This window comes from Pelophylax lessonae, assembly GCF_965119305.1.
Source record: "Pelophylax lessonae genome assembly, chromosome: 5".
NCBI lineage: Eukaryota > Metazoa > Chordata > Amphibia > Anura > Ranidae > Pelophylax > Pelophylax lessonae.
This window is the reverse complement of record NC_138772.1, coordinates 1,059,427-1,080,384: the sequence shown is the minus strand read 5'-3', so window position 1 is coordinate 1,080,384 and position 20,958 is coordinate 1,059,427. Positions and strand designations below refer to the sequence as shown.

The 20,958-nt window shown below is 49.7% G+C and overlaps 1 protein-coding gene across 5 annotated transcripts in view; it reads right to left on the bottom strand.

The window, feature by feature from the left end:
• Positions 1-314: 314 nt before the first annotated feature.
• Positions 315-20,958, bottom strand: part of LOC309556223 (cleavage and polyadenylation specificity factor subunit 1-like) — a 62,014-nt gene continuing 41,370 nt past the window's right edge. For 2 of the 5 annotated variants that reach the window (XM_082258621.1, XM_082258622.1), the window contains exons 20-27: positions 15,166-15,307; positions 14,199-14,351; positions 13,682-13,858; positions 11,288-11,354; positions 11,159-11,206; positions 10,654-10,939; positions 1,433-1,571; positions 369-727 (exon numbers count right to left, since the gene is read on the bottom strand). In XM_082258621.1, the coding sequence (XP_082114747.1) occupies positions 680-727; positions 1,433-1,571; positions 10,654-10,939; positions 11,159-11,206; positions 11,288-11,354; positions 13,682-13,858; positions 14,199-14,351; positions 15,166-15,307 (1,060 nt within the window). In that variant the 3' untranslated portion in view covers positions 369-679. The other 3 variants (XR_014225309.1, XR_014225310.1, XR_014225311.1) reach the window with 3 other exon arrangements.

Sequence of the window (20,958 nt, the reverse complement as noted above, 5' to 3'; positions counted from 1 at the left end):
TATATATATATATATATATATATATATATATATATATATATATATATATATATATATATATATACATATATATACACACACACACACACACACACACACACACACACATACACACACATATACACACATATACACACACATATACACACATATACACACACACACACACACCACAGAGGGCTCCTCCCCCTCCCATATATACCACAGAAAACTCATCTCCCTAAATAGCAAACATTCTAGAAATAAATGAGACTTAATATGAAATAACTTCTTATATTTACAAAAACAAAACATCTAAAAATGGCGGTTGGCAGTTGTAGATCCAGGTTGGGTGTCGCTGAGCTCCTCCTGTACTTTGGAGATCCCTATTGGGTGTCGCCGAGCTCCTCCTGAACTTTTGGAGATCCATGTTGGGTGTCGCCGAGCTCCTCCTGTACTTTTGGAGATCCCTATTGGGTGTCGCCGAGCTCCTCCTGTACTTTGGAGATCCAGGTTGGGTGTCGCCGAGCTCCTCCTCAACTTTTGGAGATCCAGGTTGGGTGTCGCTGAGCTCCTCCTGTTCTTTCCTCCGGCAGGAACCAATAAAGCACATCGTTGTGTGAAAAACTTGATATTCATATAAAAACCCACAAAATATACAAAGACATGTCCAGTCCAAAAAAAAAAAAAACCACGGGGCTCAGAAATGAGCCGTCACCCGATCAATTTCCAACAAATCTTCCATAATCTGAGGAGAGAAGAGATGATGGATGTTAGAGCATGGAGAGGTAAGAACAGCCAGCAGGGGGAGCACCAATACAGCCTACAGACTTCCTCCACCCCTTCTATATACCAATGAGGACACCCAGCAGGGGGCACACCAATATAGCCTACAGACCTCCTCCACCCCTTCTATAGACCAATGAGGACACCAATACAGCCTACAGACCTCCTCCACCCCTTCTATAGACCAATGAGGACACCAATACAGCCTACAGACCTCCTCCACCCCTTCTATAGACTGAGGACACCCAGCAGGGGCACACCAATACAGCCTACAGCCCTCCTCCACCCCTTCTATAGGCCAATGAGGACACCCAGAAGGGGGGGGGGGCGCACCAATACAGCCTACAGACCTCCTCCTCCTCCTCCTCCTCCTCTTCTATAGACTAATAAGGACACCCACTATAGGGGGTGCACCAATACAGCCTATAGACCTCCCCATCCCTTCTAGAGACCAAATGACACCTATACTCCTTTTAGAGATAAATTATTAAGCACATCTTGCAGGGGCGTACTAATGCAGTCTACACACCCCAACCATTGAGAACCTACAAACCCCCTTCCCCCCTTTCATAGATAAACTAATGAGGACACCCTGCAGGGGATTAAGGAAACATTTCAGTGTAAGATAAAATCTGTAGAAATCCTGGAAATAACATTCTGCTCTCACTATTTCTGGGGTGGTTCCGATCTTCTTGGCGAGTTCGGTGCGTTCCATGCTGCTCAGATACATGAATCGGTTTAGCAGTTCGCCATCTAAAACGTTTTTTACGGCGTTCTGAAGGGTGCGGCGGCCGTTGTGCAACATCCTGAGATGAAGAAAAGAGAAATCACAGATTTTATAGAGATTAACAGTAATATTAAACGTACATCCTAAATGTACAGATTACTGGATAGTAACATTTATAGGAAAAGTTGATCCAGGGAAAATCCGATTATCTCTCGGGGGATCAGGAAGGAATTTGTTCCCCTGCTGCAGCATATTGGATCATGCTTTGCTGGGGTTTTTGCCTTCCTCTGGATCAGCTGCGGGTATAGGATTGTATAATTATTTTTCTTTTCCCCTTTTATTGGTTGAACTGGATGGACTGCTCTTTTTTCAACCAGACTAACTATACGTAAACCTATTCAACAGAAGAGAAATGGAAAGCCAGCTTCAGTACAACCCCTCCTCTACCCATTGTGGATAACCTGTTCCAATGGCAAAGGAAAAACTGGTGGGTGGGTGGGTGGGGGTAGTCCCCCCCCCCCCCCAACGTCCATTTGTGAGAAGGTCAGCTGTGTCCTTCAATGAACAATAGGGAATTCTTTCTTCCTTCCCTTTACTTCTTCCCTTTCCATCCATGGAGGGACAGAAGAATTCAGAAACAGCTGGGATGTCCAAAAGCAGTCCAACTGATGGGCGGTCCACAGCCACTGACAGGCCCAAAACATAGGACTGATAACTGTCTGCAACTCCAAACTACCTGAAGGACCAACATCTAAATCTTATACAGATGGGGGAAAGCAAGACAAGGAGAAGCTGCTGGTGAGTGGAGAAGTCACCGAGAGTCAACTTAATGCCACAAAAACCGGTGGAGCCTTATATACCTACCTGATAAGGGAAAAAGAGAACCACAACTTGATGCGGTCAACAGGAAAAAAAAAAAAAAAACACAGAAAAAACCCCCAGAGCGAACCTTGGACAAAAAAACGGTCCTTAAAAAAAGATGAGCCAGCCTACACATGAAGGTCCAAACCTCACATTCCCATCCCTTAGGAGAATATTCTACGATACAGTTGAGGTTGCTCGGCAAGGCCGGCCACCAATCTTTCAAAATGAGATATCCAAAGAAAGTGGGAATCCTCACAGCACAACAGTCAAAAGACTGATAGAGAATTCAAGGGTACGAAACCAGTCTGAATGAAGAGGGAATCTGGAACATGAGAGGTCCCCCTACAAGTTGGAGTAATGAAAGGTAAACTGCTAACCCAGACTGGTACGCCAAGGCCCAGAACAACAGGATGAGCAAAAACCATCCTCTGACACCTGGAGATATTTCTAGGGCCTGACAGAGGAACCCTGCAGGGTCTGCCTAACACTGAATACAGAACATGGTTTTAAAAATCTCCTGAACTGCCCAGTCCAGTGAAGCATCCGTATCCGTGGATCCAGGGACAGGAACCTCAGCTACACTCAGTGGCGTAGCGTGGGTTGTCAGTGCCCGGGGCAAGGTAAGTAATTTGCGCCCCCTACACATACCTACTAGACCATTACACAGGCCACTACACTGACACCTACACTGACCTAGCTGACCACAACACAGACCTACCTTATTCCTACACTGACCTACCTAATTACTATACTGACACCTACACAGACCTACCTGGCCACTACACAGACACCTACTCTGACCTACCTGATCACTACACTGAGCTATCTAATTACTATACTGACACCTACACTGAACTACCTGACCACTACACTGACCTACCTGTTTCCTGTACTAACCTAACTGATCACTATACTGACACCTACAGAGACCTATCTAACCACTACAGAGACCTACCTGAGGAGGCGATCCGGAGTGAAGGGGACAGCGTGTCAGCGGCCAGCTGGACAGCAGGGGGAGACTCCGGAAGCAGTACTGCACATCACATGCACTGAGCCACAGACTGCCATCTTCACCCACGACCAGCCCCGCCCCCTGGCTGCACGTGACACCTTCAGCGGTCCGCCGCTCTTCCTGCACAAAGCGGCAGTCACAGAGCCAAGAAGAGGAGTGCGGGCGGGCAGGCCGCTGGACGGGTTATCATCAGAATAAAGGGACACTATGATCCCGCGGATGCCGGGCCTGGGATGCGCCCCCCTAAATGTTGCGCCCGGTGCGAGTGGCCCCCTCAGCACCCCCCACGCTACGCCACTGGCTACACTGCCAGGAACATTTGTCTGATTAACCAAGGAAGACATCTGGAGAAACTTCAAAAGGCTGCAGATAGTCACGGATGGTGATCAGGGCCTAGGAAGGCCTACGAACTTACTCTATCCCAAAAAAAATTGGGTACACCTTCAGCAGGAGCCCAGCATGTTCCACCTGGTGACAAAGCAGGGGTGCATAGAGCCCTCCAGCGAGGATGCTTTCTCCATTGCAGGAGGTGAGGAGCAATCAGGTGTGCAAACCTCTCCCTTTGATGCAGAGACCACTGGCTGAGGAACCCAGATACAATGCATTGTCTCTACAGTGCAGTTTAGAGAAGAACGCTTTGTCCAGTGTAGGGAGAGACCATATGTCCTGTTACAGGGAGAACATCCATAACTTCATTTCTGTGAAGGTCCTGCAATACCTGGGTCATGTTTAACTTCGGAAGTTAAACCACTGTAGGATCCCCCAATGAAGAGAGAACCAACTGTTTTGGGAAACCTGACTGAAATCCTGGGTATAAGGACACCAAGCAAGTGAGGTTCCCCTGGGGTGTTGAAAGGTGAGGAGGAAAGAGTTCCCCCAAAGAGACAGGTCATACCTATTCCAAAAAAACAAAACATCTAGAGAACTTGCCCAGAGCCCAGATGCCTAGCAATGGGGGGAAGGGAGGGGATGGGGTTAAGAAGCACTAAGAGTTATCAAGAGAGGGGGAGAGTAATGCCAGAGAGATAAGCTACCCAATGACCCATCAGGGAGCACAAACAGCCCCCACCTTTACGTAGAAGGCTTTTCAGAGGGGTTAGCCGATCTCTAGTTTCAATCCCTACAGGCTGAGTGGGAGTTAGGTTGAAGGCCCACGATTACCAACCGCCCAAGTAGATGAAGGAGAAGGGTGGGATTTCTCCGACCCCTGCGCAGACCTCCAATGTTGAAGCAAGAGCAAACTGGCCACCTGTGTCATTGCTAATCATGGTGCCAAATTAGGGCTGAAAGGCATACCTCACTTGAAAGGTAATCAAGTCCAATACTCTTAAGATGAAGCATCCCAACCACACTGCCAGGGTGCTGTGCCCACCTAGGTGGACATCAGTCCCATGCAAGGCACAAGGGAAAAAATGCTCACAAACTCTCAGGTTGGGCCCAGGACCTTTCAGGGTATTACCAGTCTACACAAAGGAGTGTCTCAAATAGAAGGTGTAGTAGAAAAGGTCTTCACAGTTGTAGGAGCTCTAAAAAGACCCAAGGCCTGGAACATCAGGCTGATCCTCTAAATGTCAGGGAAACACCCACTGCATTAAAAATGTTTGAAACGACCTACTGTAAATCTGAGGTAGCGGCCCCTGAATCAAAGATGTGGAGAGGAACCAAAGGCCAGGCTTGATAAAAAGGCTTGGGTGGATCAGAGAGACTGAGTGAGATCCAGCAGAGTACCTCATTATCTGAGCACAAAAAAGTCCTGAGTGGATATGGGGTCCCTGTGGACATGGGGAAGTGTCTGGGTGCCAGGAAACCAGACATCACAGGGATGCAGGTAAAGTAAAGCAGTTTATTGAAGCAGAGAACAATAAAACGCACAGCAAGAGTGAGAAAGCGAGGATCAGGAACAAGCCGGGATCAAATCCAGAAGCGGGTAGGCACCCAAGCCGGGGGTTGAGTCCAGAAGCAGATCGTCTACCGATGCGAGGGTCGAGAACCAGGAGAGTCGTCAGTCAAGCCAGGTCATTCACGGAGAACAGAAGACTGCTAGCAGAGAAGCACCTTGGAGCACAAACGCAAGGACAAGGACTGCAACTCATCAGGTAATAGATATAGTCAGGTGTATAGCATCATCACTGTGCGACACCCAGGCAAGTAATGATGCAATCAGTTTATAAGAGTGCAGTCTGCACATGTCCAAGATGGCTGCCAACAATCGGGAAAGGTAAGACCTTCACAGTACCCTCCTCTCACCTGTTTCTGAGGAAAGCAAGCATGGAAAGCGTGCAGAAGGGCGGGAGCATGAACATCAGAGGAGGGAACCCAGGAGCACTCCTCAGGACCATAGCCCTACCAGTGCACCAGGTATTGAACCGGACCTCGGAACAGACAACAATCCAAGTTGCTGCTAACCTCATACTCCTCATGATTGCCCAGAGGAATGGGACGAGGAAGTGAAGAAGTATAGTGATTGCAAACCAGTGGCTTCATATGTGACACGCGAAAGACATTGGAAATACTCATGCCAGGGGGAAGACCAAGGACTTGGGCCCCTGGGTTCATCTTACGGAGGATGCGAAAAGGACCAACGAAAACAGGGTGCCAGTTTTGGAGTGGGCACCCTGAGGTTGAGATTACGGAAGAAGCAGATAAACGTCTCCAGTCTGCCTGGAGCTTCGGACGCTGGGACCGTAAAGACTCATGAATCTGCACCCAAGAGGAACGGAGGGAATGAAGATGATCCTCCACAGACGGGATGTCCTGGGTTGGAACCCATAACTGGCCATGAATGGAGACATTCCACAAGACGAGTTGATGGCAGAGTTCCTGGCCATCAGAGGATCAACCCAATTGTCCTAAAAGGTCAGAGATATAGCAGCAGAGAAATTGCTCCAGAGCTTGCTCGGAATGCTCAGCGGCACCATTGGACTGCGGATGGTAGGCCGAGTTGAATACCTAACTAGGAGCAAAAGGCACACCAGAACCTAGAGACAAACTGACTCCCACGGTCTGAGACAATCTCTTTAGGCAACCCGTGTAAACGGAAGACCTCCCTGGCAAACACTGATGCAAGCTCCTGAGCAGTAGGCAGCCTCTTAAACAGAACACAGTGGCACATTTTGGAGAACTGGTTGACAACCATGAGGATAACCGTTTAACCTAGAGACGCGGGAAGTTCCACAATAAAATCCATGGCCAGGTGAGACCAGGGACGCTCCTTATTGGGAATGGGATGCAGTAGGCCCAAGTTAAGGTGCAGAGGAGATTTGTTCTGGGCAAAGACCAAAGAAGCAGCCACATACACAGCATCAGTGTGGAGAGATGGCCACCAGAACTGACTTGAAATAGCCCAGGACATCTGGTTCTTACCAGGATGACCGGCAGTCTTGGAATTGTGGTACATGCGCTACAGTCTGATACGCAACCCCTCAGGTACAAAACATTTGCCAGCAGTCTCTCAGTGGGAGCCTCAGGTTGGGCAGCCAAGATCTGAGGTTAAGTTGGTACGGATGGCAGCCAGGATATGATCTGAAGGTATGACCGGTGTCGACACAGAGTCCTCCCTGGACATCTCAGAATACTGGAAAGACAAGGCATCCGCCTTAACATTCTTGGAGCCGGGCAAATAGGAGACCATATAGTTAAAACGAGACAAGAACAAGGCCCATCTGGCCTGATGAGGTGTGAGCCTCTTGGCCTCAGAGATACGTCAGATTCTTATGATCATGAGAACAGGAACCACAGAACCTTCGAGCAAGTGTCCACTCTGAGAGCCAGGAGAATGGCCCAGAGCTCTCTGTCACCAATCTCGTAATTACATTCGGCTGGAGACAGCTTCTTGGAGTAGAACCCCCAAGTTAGTAAAGGTCCACCAGGTGTCCAACGCTGGAGCAGGAGGGCGCCTACTCCCATTTCAGACGCATCCACCTCTAGGACAAAGGGCAAACCAGGATTGGGATGAGAGGAGCCAAAAATGAAAGCAGACTTGACGGCCTCGAAAACTTGGATGGCAGCAGGTGTCCAATTGTGGGAATCGCTGTCCTCCTTGGTGAGATCTGAGATAGGTTTGGCTAGAGAGGAAAAGTTCCTGATAAATTTCCGATAGTAGTTGGCAAACCCAAGGAAACCCTGAATGGAACAGAAACCACTGGGGAGAAGCCATTGTAAAACAGCCAAAACCTTTCTGTGGGTCCATCAAGAACCCTTAAGCGGAAATTATGTAGCCCAAGAAGGCAACCTGAGACAGGTGGAATTCACATTTCTCAAGCTTACAGAGAAGTCCATTCTCACGCAACCGCTGAAGCACCCGTCTCACATCCAGGTAGTGTGATTCAATAGAGTCCAAGTAAATCAAAATGTTGTCCAAATAGACTACCACGCATTGCTGAAAACAATCACAGACATCACTGATGAACTTCTGGAAGACAGCTGGCGCATTGCACAATCCAATGGGCATAACCAGAGAATTAGAATGACCGGTTCTGGTATTAAACGCGGTCTTCCACTGGCTGCCCTCCTTGATCCTTACGAGGTTATACGCGGCCCTTAGGTCAAGCTTGGTAAAGCCCGTTGCTCCCTTGAGGCGATTGAACAATTCAGTAATCAACAGAATCGGGTATGCATTCTTGACTGTGATGCGATCGAGGCCCCTATAATCAATGCAAGGTCTCAACTCACCCCCCTTTTTCTTTATGAAGAAAAAAACGGCACCCGCTGGAGAAGTGGACTTGCGAATGTGCCCCCGGGCAAGCATCCGCAACGTACTCCTCCATGGCCTTATTCTCCGCAACCGAAAGAGGATAAACCCTGCCACGAGAGGGAATAGCACCAGGTTGCAAGTCTATAACACAATCGTACGGACGATGAGGAGGAAGAGTACCAGCGCGCAGCTTGTCAAATACATCTTGATACTCATGATATTCAATAGGCAACAATGAATCTGAGGAGGTACAAAGTACAAACAGCGCCACACTGTGGAGACCAAGAGAGGATCTTGATCGACTGCCAAAGGTCGGCTTGGGATTTTTAAAGGCAAGGGTGCCCCAAAACAACAGAGCAGTGCGGGGACGAAATAACCTGGAAACAGGTCGACTACCTGTGAACAGCCCCTATCGCCATATCAACCTGAACAGTCTCGTGGGTAACCTGTGCCGATTGCAGGGGTCTGCCATCAATTGCCATGATAACTAAAGGAGAAACACGAGGCTGCAAGGGTATGGAATTCGCAGTAGCAAATATACTGTCAATAAAATAACCACCAGCACCGGAGTCTCCCTCTCTCAGCTACCGCTCTGCCTCCTATACCCCAGGCTCCACATTCAGCTCCCCCTCTGCCTCCCATACCCCGGGCTCCACATTCAGCTCCCTCCTCTCTGCCTCCTATACCCCGGTCTCCTCAAACCGCTCCTTCTCTGCCTCCCATACCCCGAGCTCCAGAATCACCTTCCTCTGCTTCCTATACCCCGGGCTCCACATTCAGCTCCCTCTCTGCCTCCTATACCCCGGGCTCCACATTCAGCTCCCTCTCTGCCTCCTATACCCCGGGCTCCATAATCACCTTCCCCTCTGCATTCTATACCCCCCTGGCTCCACAATCCGCTCCCTCTGCTTCCTATACCCCTGGCTCCATAATCACCTTCCTCTGCCTCCTATACCCCGGGCTCCACATTCAGCTCCCTCTCTGCCTCCTATACCCCGGGCTCCACATTCAGCTCCCTCTCTGCCTCCTATACCCCGGGCTCCATAATCACCTTCCCCTCTGCATTCTATACCCCCCTGGCTCCACAATCCGCTCCCTCTGCTTCCTATACCCCTGGCTCCATAATCACCTTCCTCTGCCTCCTATACCCCGGGCTCCACAATCAGCTCCCTCTCTGCCTCCTATACCCCGGGCTCCACAATCAGATCCCTCACTGCCTCCTTTACCCCTGAGCTCCACAATCAGCTCCCTCTCTGCCTCCTATACCCTGGGCTCCACAATCAGATCCCTCTCTGCCTCCTTTACCCCTGAGCTCCACAATCAGCTCCCTCTCTGCCTCCTATACCCCGAGCTCCATGATCACCTTCCTGTCCGCCTCCACATTCAACTCCCTCTCTGCCTCCTATACCCCGGGCTCCACAATCAGCTCCCTCTCTGCCTCCTATACCCCGAGCTCCATGATCACCTTCCTCTCTGCCTCCACATTCAACTCCCTCTCTGCCTCCTATACCCCTGGGCTCCACAATCAGCTCCCTCTCTGCCTCCTATAACCCGGGCTCCTCAATCACCTTCCTCTCTGCCTCCTATACCCCTGGCTCCTCAATCAGCTCCCTCTCTGCCTCCTTTACCCCTGGGCTCCACAATCAGCTCCCTTTCTACATCCTATACCCCTGGGCTCCACAATCAGCTCCCTCTCTGCCTCCTATACCCCGGGCTCCTCAAACCGCTCCCTCTCTGCCTCCTATACCCCTGGGCTCCACAATTAGCTTCCTCTCTGCCTCCTATACCCCTGAGCTCCACAATCAGCTCCCTCTGCTTCCTATACCCCTGGGCTCCACTAATCAGATCCCTCTCTTCCTCCTATACCCCTGAGCTCCACAATCAGCTCCCTCTCTACATCCTATACCCCGGGCTCCTCAAACTGCTCCCTTTCTGCCTCCAATACCCCTGGGCTCCACAATTCGCTTCCTCTCTGCCTCCCATACCCCTGGCTCCTCAATCAGCTCCCTCTCTGCCTCCTATTCCCCCGGGCTCCTCAAAGTGCTCCCTCTCTGCCTCCTATACCTCGGGCTCAGCATTCAGCTCCCTCTCTGCCTCCTATACCCCAGGCTCCATAATCACCTTCCTCTCTGCATTCTATACCCCTGGCTCCTCAATCAGCTCCCTCTCTGCCTCCTATATCCCTGGCTCCACAATCAGCTCCCTCTCTGCCTCCCATACCCCTGGGCTCCTCAATCAGCTCCCTCTCTGCCTCCCATACCCCTGGGCTCCTCAATCAGCTTCCTAAAAGTCGCACGATTTTACAGCGATTTTGTGGCTGGATTCAAAAAAGTGCAGGGACTACTTTTAAGTCGTTGCGTCTTGAAGTCATACAGATATGAATAGTACTCATTGGAAATTATGGAGTACGACTTGTCATGTGACTTTGCAAACCAAAATCGCAGGACAAGTCGCACAAGTGTGAAAGGGGCCTTAGAGGTTATAAATCATTGATCTTAGTGGAGTCCATTCATAAATGGGCACAAATGGGCCATATTAGGAAGGCTTACAGATGTGACTTCAGTTTCTTCAAACAAACATCAGCACACGTACCTGAAGGCTTTTGGGTTGAGCCCGGCGTGGTGTGGAATCCAGGTAAGGAGATGATTCTGCAACATAAGCAATCTGCGATACGTCTTCTCCTGCATAGGGAGCAGGAGGCCAATGCCACCATCCAGCGTAGCGAACCACGTGATGTGTTTGTTGTCCCATAATGCAGTTTTACGACTGGAGCCTTCGTTGGCTCCGCGGCATGGAGTCCTCCAGAAAGCATTGACATGGGAGCCCGCATGGAAGTCTGCTCGTCTCAGGAGGCGCAATCCCCCAAAACTTTCCTTGGCTGGAACAAATAATGGAGACATAGAACCAGCATCAGGACTGCTTTATATCACAAAGAATGTGTATGCTGAAAGACAGACAGGTGGGCTGGAGCTCAGGATAAAAGCCTTCTGCCACCACGGTCATCAAGACATGGAAAGTACATGGAGCTCCAGCATTGGAGATGGCTGGTGAGGAGGCGATGACACTGAAAGTATAAAGAAAAGAAGGAATAACTCACCTGCTGGAAGGTACATATAGAGGAGGAGGTTCCGGTCACGGTCAGACACTAGAATATAAAGGAGGTTGGTAAAAAAACGCAGCATAAAGAGTCATGTCCCCCCTCCTATCTTCATCAATTGGAACTCACCAAGGAAGCCAAGCTGATTGTTGTCCACCAGGAACTCCACACTATACACCTCCAGAGGCTTCACATCCTAAAAGAGAAAGGAGAGTCAGAGACTGGAGGAGAGCCAATCAATCACCAGTAATGATACTTCTCATTAGAAGGATCGAGGAAATAGGGGAGGAGAGTGAACTCACCCAGGTGACCAATGATAGGGAAGGGATAGGAGAGGGGCGTGCACTCACCCTGCTGACCAGTGAAAGGGAAGGGATAGGAGAGGGGCGTGCACTCACCCAGCTAACCAGTGACAGGGAAGGGATAGGGGAGGAGCGTGCACTCACCCTGCTGACCAGTGACAGGGATAGGGGAGGAGCGTGCACTCACCTGCTGACCAGTGACAGGGATAGGGGAGGGGCATGCACTCACCTGCTGACCAGTGACAAGGAAGGGGTAGGGGAGGGGCATGCACTCACCCTGCTGACCAGTGATAGGGAAGGGGTAGGGGAGGAGCGTGCACTCACCCTGCTGACCAGTGATAGGGAAGGAATAGGGGAGGAGCGTGCACTCACTCTGCTGACCAGTGATAGGGAAGGGATAGGGGAGGAGCGTGCACTCACCCTGCTGACCAGTGATAGGGAAGGGATAGGGGAGGAGCGTGCACTCACTCTGCTGACCAGTGATAGGGAAGGGATAGGGGAGGAGCGTGCACTCACCCTGCTGACCAGTGACAGGGAAGGGATAGGGGAGGAGCGTGCACTCACCCTGCTGACCAGTGATAGGGAAGGGATAGGGGAGGGGCGTACACTCACCCTGCTGACCAGTGATAGGGAAGAATAGGGGAGGAGCGTGCACTCACCCTGCTGACCAGTGACAGGGAAGGGATAGGGGAGGAGCGTGCACTCACCCTGCTGACCAGTGACAGGGAAAGGATAGGGGAGGAGCGTGCACTCACCCTGCTGACCAGTGATAGGGAAGGGATAGGGGAGGGGCGTACACTCACCCTGCTGACCAGTGATAGGGAAGGGATAGGGGAGGAGCGTGCACTCACCCTGCTGACCAGTGATAGGGGAGGAGCGTGCACTCACCCTGCTGACCAGTGATAGGGAAGGGATAGGGGAGGAGCGTGCACTCACCCTGCTGACCAGTGATAGGGGAGGAGCGTGCACTCACCCTGCTGACCAGTGACAGGGAAGGGATAGGGGAGGAGCGTGCACTCACCCTGCTGACCAGTGACGGGGAAGGGATAGGGGAGGGGCGTGCACTCACCCTGCTGACCAGTGACAAGGAAGGGATAGGGGAGGAGCGTGCACTCACCCTGCAGACCAGTGACAGGGAAGGGAGAGGGGAGGAGCGTGCACTCACCCTGCTGGCCAGTGATAGGGAAGGGATAGGGGAGGAGCGTGCACTCACCCTGCTGACCAATGACAGGGAAGGGATAGGGGAGGAGCATGCACTCACCCTGCTGACCAGTGAGAGGGAAGGGAGAGGAGAGGAACGTGCACTCACCCTGCTGACCAGTGACAGGGAAGGGAGAGGGGAGGAGCGTGCACTCACCCTGCTGACCTGTGACAGGGAAGGGATAGGGGAGGAGCGTGCACTCAACCTGCTGACCAGTGAGAGGGAAGGGATAGGGAAGGAGCATGCACTCACCCTGCTGACCAGTGACAGGGAAGGGATAGGGGAGGAGCGTGCACTCACCCTGCTGACCAGTGACAGGGAAGGGAGAGGGGAGGAGCGTGCACTCACCCTGCTGACCAGTGACAGGGAAGGGATAGGGGAGGAGCGTGCAATCACCCTGCTGACCAGTGATAGGGAAGGGATAGGGGAGGAGCGTGCACTCACCCTGCTGACCAGTGACAGGGAAGGGATAGGGGAGGAGCGTGCACTCACCCTGCTGACCAGTGACAGGGAAGGGAGAGGGGAGGAGCGTGCACTCACCCTGCTGACCAGTGACAGGGAAGGGATAGGGGAGGAGCGTGCACTCAACCTGCTGACCAGTGAGAGGGAAGGGATAGGGAAGGAGCATGCACTCACCCTGCTGACCAGTGACAGGGAAGGGATAGGGGAGGAGCGTGCACTCACCCTGCTGACCAGTGACAGGGAAGGGAGAGGGGAGGAGCGTGCACTCACCCTGCTGACCAGTGACAGGGAAGGGATAGGGGAGGAGCGTGCAATCACCCTGCTGACCAGTGATAGGGAAGGGATAGGGGAGGAGCGTGCACTCACCCTGCTGACCAGTGATAGGGAAGGGATAGGGGAGGAGCGTGCACTCACCCTGCTGACCAGTGATAGGGAAGGGATAGGGGAGGAGCGTGCACTCACCCTGCTGACCAGTGACAGAGAAGGGAGAGGGGAGGAGCGTGCACTCACCCTGCTGACCAGTGACAGAGAAGGGAGAGGGGAGGAGCGTGCACTCACCCTGCTGACCAGTGAGAGGGTTTTGCTCTCCTCCTGGTAGCGCAGCAATGAGATGCTTTTCATGAGGTCTGCAGCCAGAATGAAATTCTTTACGCTGATCATCTGGTGGATATAAAGCTGAGTATCGATGAACGCCATCCCCGTCAGATCGTTGTCCTTCAGACTCCAGAGGAAGATCTGTGAGGAATGAAGACAATGTGATAGTTTGAACAGCTCTACTACAGAGCTTAAGGTGATAAGGCCACCTTCCTACAATGCACAGGGGTTAGGGTAGGGAACTCCCACAATGCACAGAATGTGATGACAAGTCCACATTTCCCAAGCAGATAGTCACTGGATTGCCATGCAGTGAACCAATATGGCGGCAATCTACTTACTATATCTCTGACCCTCCTAATCTCTCTCAGTCAAAGAGGAGATAATCGGAGGAGGATCAGGCTTTCAGGATGTGGAGCCTTGCTCTTCACATAGCATGATGAGAACATAACCCCCCCAGAAGCCATCCTCCATTACTCACCTTCTGACCAATGGCCGTCACCAGATAGCCGTTACAATGGCAGAGGGCGGTGACCGGACCCTTCTGCTCCTTCTCGTACAGAACCTTAAACTTGTTCTTGGTCAGAGGCTGCCCCGGCTCCGGCACCACTTCAATGATGTCCATGATAAGTATCTGAAGATGGGAAGAGAGAGCAGCATTAATGATAACCTGGTAACGGGAGGGGGATGTAATATTTAGTTTGCAATGTGAACTGTGCACATCAGGATGGAGGATTATGGATGGTGACAACAGTGGAACATGTCTATGTAAGGTGTGTTGAAACAGCCATTCATAGTCTCCATCAGAAGTCCCTGTGACAGAATGACACTGCAGGAGCACAACTGGGAGACAAGGACACCCTTATAACAGTAAGTGCCTGAACAAGGGCCTTGATGACATGATTACCAAGGATTACTTTCCAATATTTGCTTATTTACAGATAAGATATCTGTAACGACACCCCAAAGTATGAAAGGGGTTACAGTCGTCTAGGATAATCCGCTCCTGAACACCAGGACAGCTATCGACCACTTCCTGTGCCTTACAGTGTATAGGAATAAAATAGATCTCCATATTTCCTGAGCGATACTGGTAATGCATATTACTGTCCCATTAGAAGTAGTCCAAACCATATCCTCAGTGTACACCACCCTCCCAGTCACCCATAAAAGATGCAGGGTGACTAAAACATAAGAAAGCCACACAAGGCTGGACATGGTGCCTCCCAACCTCTTTAAAGGAATTTGGGGTCCACAACCCCCATGCCCAAAGTGACTCCTGTCACAATATCTTTGGAAACCAAGGAAATGATCCTCGGTCTATATTTCCATAGTGCAACAGTCACTAACCCTTCCCCCGTCTGACACAAGAAAACTGTAGATAGGCAGTCCATTCATCTCAGGACTTATGATGGACAGCTGAAAAGACTTCCAATAATGTGACTTACCCGCCCTCTACAGGTCACCTCCTCTCCCTGCATCACACATGTGCCCACAGCAATGTACCCCTTCAGGCCCGACACCGTCTCTTCACTCTTTAAGTTTACGGTTCTCATGCAGGTGGCGTGCTCCCATTCGTCCAAATCAATCCTGAAACATAAGAAGATGCGAGATTTATACCATGTAACAGACCAAAAACTGAAATCACTGTCCTCCTAAACATAGACTTTCAACCAAAATAACTGTCCTCCTAAACACCGACCTTCACCCAAAACACCGACCTTCACCCAAAACAACTGTCCTCCTAAACACCGACCTTCACCCAAAACAACTGTCCTCCTAAACACCGACCTTCACCCAAAACAACTGTCCTCCTAAACACCGACCTTCATCCAAAACAACTGTCCTCCTAAACACCGACCTTCATCCAAAACAACTGTCCTCCTAAACACCGACCTTCATCCAAAACAACTGTCCTCCTAAACACCGACCTTCACCCAAAACAACTGTCCTCCTAAACACCGACCTTCACCTAAAACTACTTTCCTCCTAAACACAGACCTTCACCCAAAACTACTGTCCTCCTAAACACCGACCTTCACCCAAAACAACTGTCCTCCTAAACACCGACCTTCACCCAAAACAACTGTCCTCCTAAACACCGACCTTCACCCAAAACAACTGTCCTCCTAAACACCGACCTTCACCCAAAACTACTGTCCTCCTAAACACCGACCTTCACCCAAAACTACTTTCCTCCTAAACACAGACCTTCACCAAAAACTACTGTCCTCCTAAACACAGACCTTCAACCAAAACAACTGTCCTCCTAAACACCGACCTTCCACCAAAACAACTGTCCTCCTAAACACCGACCTTCAACCAAAACAACTGTCCTCCTAAACACCGACCTTCAACCAAAACAACTGTCCTCCTAAACACCGACCTTCAACCAAAACAACTGTCCTCCTAAACACCGACCTTCAACCAAAACAACTGTCCTCCTAAACACCGACCTTCAACCAAAACAACTGTCCTAAACACCGACCTTCAACCAAAACAACTGTCCTAAACACCGACCTTCAACCAAAACAACTGTCCTCCTAAACACTGACCTTCACCCAAAACAACTGTCCTAAACACCGACCTTCAACCAAAACAACTGTCCTCCTAAACACCGACCTTCACCCAAAACAACTGTCCTCCTAAACACCGACCTTCACCCAAAACACCGACCTTCACCCAAAACAACTGTCCTCCTAAACACCGACCTTCATCCAAAACAACTGTCCTCCTAAACACCGACCTTCAACCAAAACAACTGTCCTCCTAAACACAGACATTCACCCAAAGCAACTGTCCTCCTAAACACCGACCTTCACCCAAAACAACTGTCCTCCTAAACACCGACCTTCACCCAAAACAACTGTCCTCCTAAACACCGACCTTCAACCAAAACAACTGTCCTCCTAAACACCGACCTTCAACCAAAACAACTGTCCTCCTAAACACAGACATTCACCCAAAACAACTGTCCTCCTAAACACCGACCTTCCACCAAAACAACTGTCCTCCTAAACACCGACCTTCCACCAAAACAACTGTCCTCCTAAACACCGACATTCAACCAAAACAACTGTCCTCCTAAACACCGACCTTCACCCAAAGCAACTGTCCTCCTAAACACCGACCTTCACCCAAAACAACTGTCCTCCTAAACACCGACCTTCAATGAAAACAACTGTCCTCCTAAACATCGACCTTTAACCAAAACAACTGTCCTCCTAAACACCGACCTTCACTCAAAACAACTGTCCTCCTAAACACTGACCTTCAACCAAAACAACTGTCCTCCTAAACACCGACCTTCACCCAAAACAACTGTCCTCCTAAACACCGACCTTCAACGAAAACTACTGTCCCCCTAAACACCGACCTTCAACCAAAACAACTGTCCTCCTAAACACCGACCTTCAACCAAAACAACTGTCCTCCTAAACACAGACATTCACCCAAAGCAAATGTCCTCCTAAACACTGACCTTCAACCAAAACAACTGTCCTCCTAAACACAGACCTTCAACCAAAACTACTGTCCTCCTAAACACAGACCTTCAACCAAAACTACTGTCCTCCTAAACACCGACCTTCAACCAAAACAACTGTCCTCCTAAACACCGACCTTCAACCAAAACAACTGTCCTCCTAAACACCGACCTTCAACCAAAACAACTGTCCTCCTAAACACAGACCTTCAACCAAAACTACTGTCCTCCTAAACACCGACCTTCAACCAAAACAACTGTCCTCCTAAACACCGACCTTCAACCAAAACAACTGTCCTCCTAAACACCCTAAACACAGACCTTCAACCAAAACAACTGTCCTCCTAAACACAGACCTTCAACCAAAACAACTGTCCTCCTAAACACCGACCTTCAACCAAAACAAATGTCCTCCTAAACACAGACCTTCAACCAAAACAACTGTCCTCCTAAACACCGACCTTCAACCAAAACAAATGTCCTCCTAAACACCGACCTTCAACCAAAACAAATGTCCTCCTAAACACCGACCTTCAACCAAAATAACTGTCTGCCTAAACACCGACCTTCCACCAAAACTACTGTCCTCCTAAACACCGACCTTCAACCAAAACTACTGTCCTCCTAAACACAGACCTTCAACCAAAACAACTGTCCTCCTAAATACTGACCTTCAACCAAAATAACTGTCCTCCTAAACACCAACCTTCAACCAAAACAACTGTCCTCCTAAACACCGACCTTCAACCAAAACAACTGTCCTAAACACCGACCTTCAACCAAAACAACTGTCCTAAACACCGACCTTCAACCAAAACAACTGTCCTCCTAAACACTGACCTTCACCCAAAACAACTGTCCTAAACACCGACCTTCAACCAAAACAACTGTCCTCCTAAACACCGACCTTCACCCAAAACAACTGTCCTCCTAAACACCGACCTTCACCCAAAACAACTGTCCTCCTAAACACCGACCTTCACCCAAAACACCGACCTTCACCCAAAACAACTGTCCTCCTAAACACCGACCTTCATCCAAAACAACTGTCCTCCTAAACACCGACATTCACCCAAAGCAACTGTCCTCCTAAACACCGACCTTCACCCAAAACAACTGTCCTCCTAAACACCGACCTTCACCCAAAACAACTGTCCTCCTAAACACCGACCTTCAACCAAAACAACTGTCCTCCTAAACACCGACCTTCAACCAAAACAACTGTCCTCCTAAACACAGACATTCACCCAAAGCTACTGTCCTCCTAAACACAGACCTTCACCCAAAACAACTGTCCTCCTAAACACTGACCTTCAACCAAAACTACTGTCCTCCTAAACACAGACCTTCCACCAAAACAACTGTCCTCCTAAACACCGACCTTCCACCAAAACAACTGTCCTCCTAAACACCGACATTCAACCAAAACAACTGTCCTCCTAAACACCGACCTTCACCCAAAGCAACTGTCCTCCTAAACACCGACCTTCACCCAAAGCAACTGTCCTCCTAAACACCGACATTCAACCAAAACAACTGTCCTCCTAAACACCGACCTTCACCCAAAGCAACTGTCCTCCTAAACACCGACCTTCACCCAAAACAACTGTCCTCCTAAACACCGACCTTCAATGAAAACAACTGTCCTCCTAAACACCGACCTTCAATGAAAACAACTGTCCTCCTAAACACTGACCTTCACCCAAAACAACTGTCCTCCTAAACATCGACCTTTAACCAAAACAACTGTCCTCCTAAACACCGACCTTCACTCAAAACAACTGTCCTCCTAAACACCGACCTTCACCCAAAACAACTGTCCTCCTAAACACCGACCTTCACCCAAAACAACTGTCCTCCTAAACACCGACCTTCAACCAAAACTACTGTCCTCCTAAACACAGACCTTCACCCAAAACAACTGTCCTCCTAAACACAGACCTTCAACCAAAACAACTGTCCTCCTAAACACCGACCTTCAACCAAAACAAATGTCCTCCTAAACACCGACCTTCAACCAAAATAACTGTCCTCCTAAACGCCGACCTTCCACCAAAACTACTGTCCTCCTAAACACCGACCTTCAACCAAAAATACTGTCCTTCTAAACACAGACCTTCACCCAAAACAACTGTCCTCCTAAACACCGACCTTCAACCAAAACAACTGTCCTCCTAAACACCGACCTTCAACCAAAACAACTGTCCTGCTAAACACCGACCTTCAACCAAAACAACTGTCCTCCTAAACACCGACCTTCAACCAAAACAACTGTCCTCCTAAACACCGACCTTCAACCAAAACAAATGTCCTCCTAAACACCGACCTTCAACCAAAACAAATGTCCTCCTAAACACCGACCTTCAACCAAAACAAATGTCCTCCTAAACACCGACCTTCAACCAAAACAACTGTCCTCCTAAACACCGACCTTCACCCAAAACAACTGTCCTCCTAAACACGACCTTCACCCAAAACAACTGTCCTGCTAAACACCGACCTTCAACCAAAACAACTGTCCTCCTAAACACAGACCTTCACCCAAAACAACTGTCCTCCTAAACACTGACCTTCACCCAAAACAACTGTCCTCCTAAACACCGACCTTCCACCAAAACAACTGTCCTCCTAAACACCGACCTTCAACCAAAACAACTGTCCTCCTAAACACCGACCTTCCACCAAAACAACTGTCCTCCTAAACACGACCTTCACCCAAAACAACTGTCCTGCTAAACACCGACTTTCAACCAAAACAACTGTCCTCCTAAACACGACCTTCAACCAAAACAACTGTCCTCCTAAACACCGACCTTCAACCAAAACACCTATCCTCCTAAACACAGACAATCAACCAAAATAACTGTCCTCCTAAACACAGACCTTTAGTGCTGGTTCACACTGAAGCGGCACGACTTCGGGGCGACCTGTGAAGTCGCGTGCACCGCGACTTCGGCGCGACTTGCACGGACTTCATAAAATGAATGTCTATGCAAGTCACTCCAGGTCGCCCCGAAGTAGTACAGGACCCTTTTTCTAAGTTGGAGCGACTTGTGTCGCTCCTATTAGAACCGTTCCTGTGCTACACAATGGACCGTGACGGTGCGCGACTTGCCAGGCTGACCAAGTCGCCTGACAAGTCGTACTAGTGTGAACCGGCACTTAACCAAAACAACTGTCCTCCTAAACACCGACCTTCAACCAAAACAAATGTCCTCCTAAACACAGACAATCAACCAAAATAACTGTCCTCCTAAACACCGACCTTCAACGAAAACAACTGTCCTCCTAAACACTGACCTTCACCCAAAACAACTGTCCTCCTAAACACCGACCTTCAACGAAAACAACTGTCCTCCTAAACACCGACCTTCACCCAAAACAACTGTCCTCCTAAACACAGACCTTCACCCAAAACAACTGTCCTCCTAAACACGACCTTCCACCAAAACAACTGTCCTCCTAAACACTGACCTTCACCCAAAACAACTGTCCTCCTAAACACCGACCTTCACCCAAAACAACTGTCCTCCTAAACACCGACCTTCACCCAAAACAACTGTCCTCCTAAACACTGACCTTCACCGAAAAAACAACTGTCCTCCTAAACACCGACCTTCAACCAAAACAACTGTCATCCTAAACACCGACCTTCACCCAAAACAACTGTCCTCCTAAACACCGACCTTCAACGAAAACAACTGTCCTCCTAAACACAGACCATAACCATGCTATTCTCCTGAACACAGATCTTCAA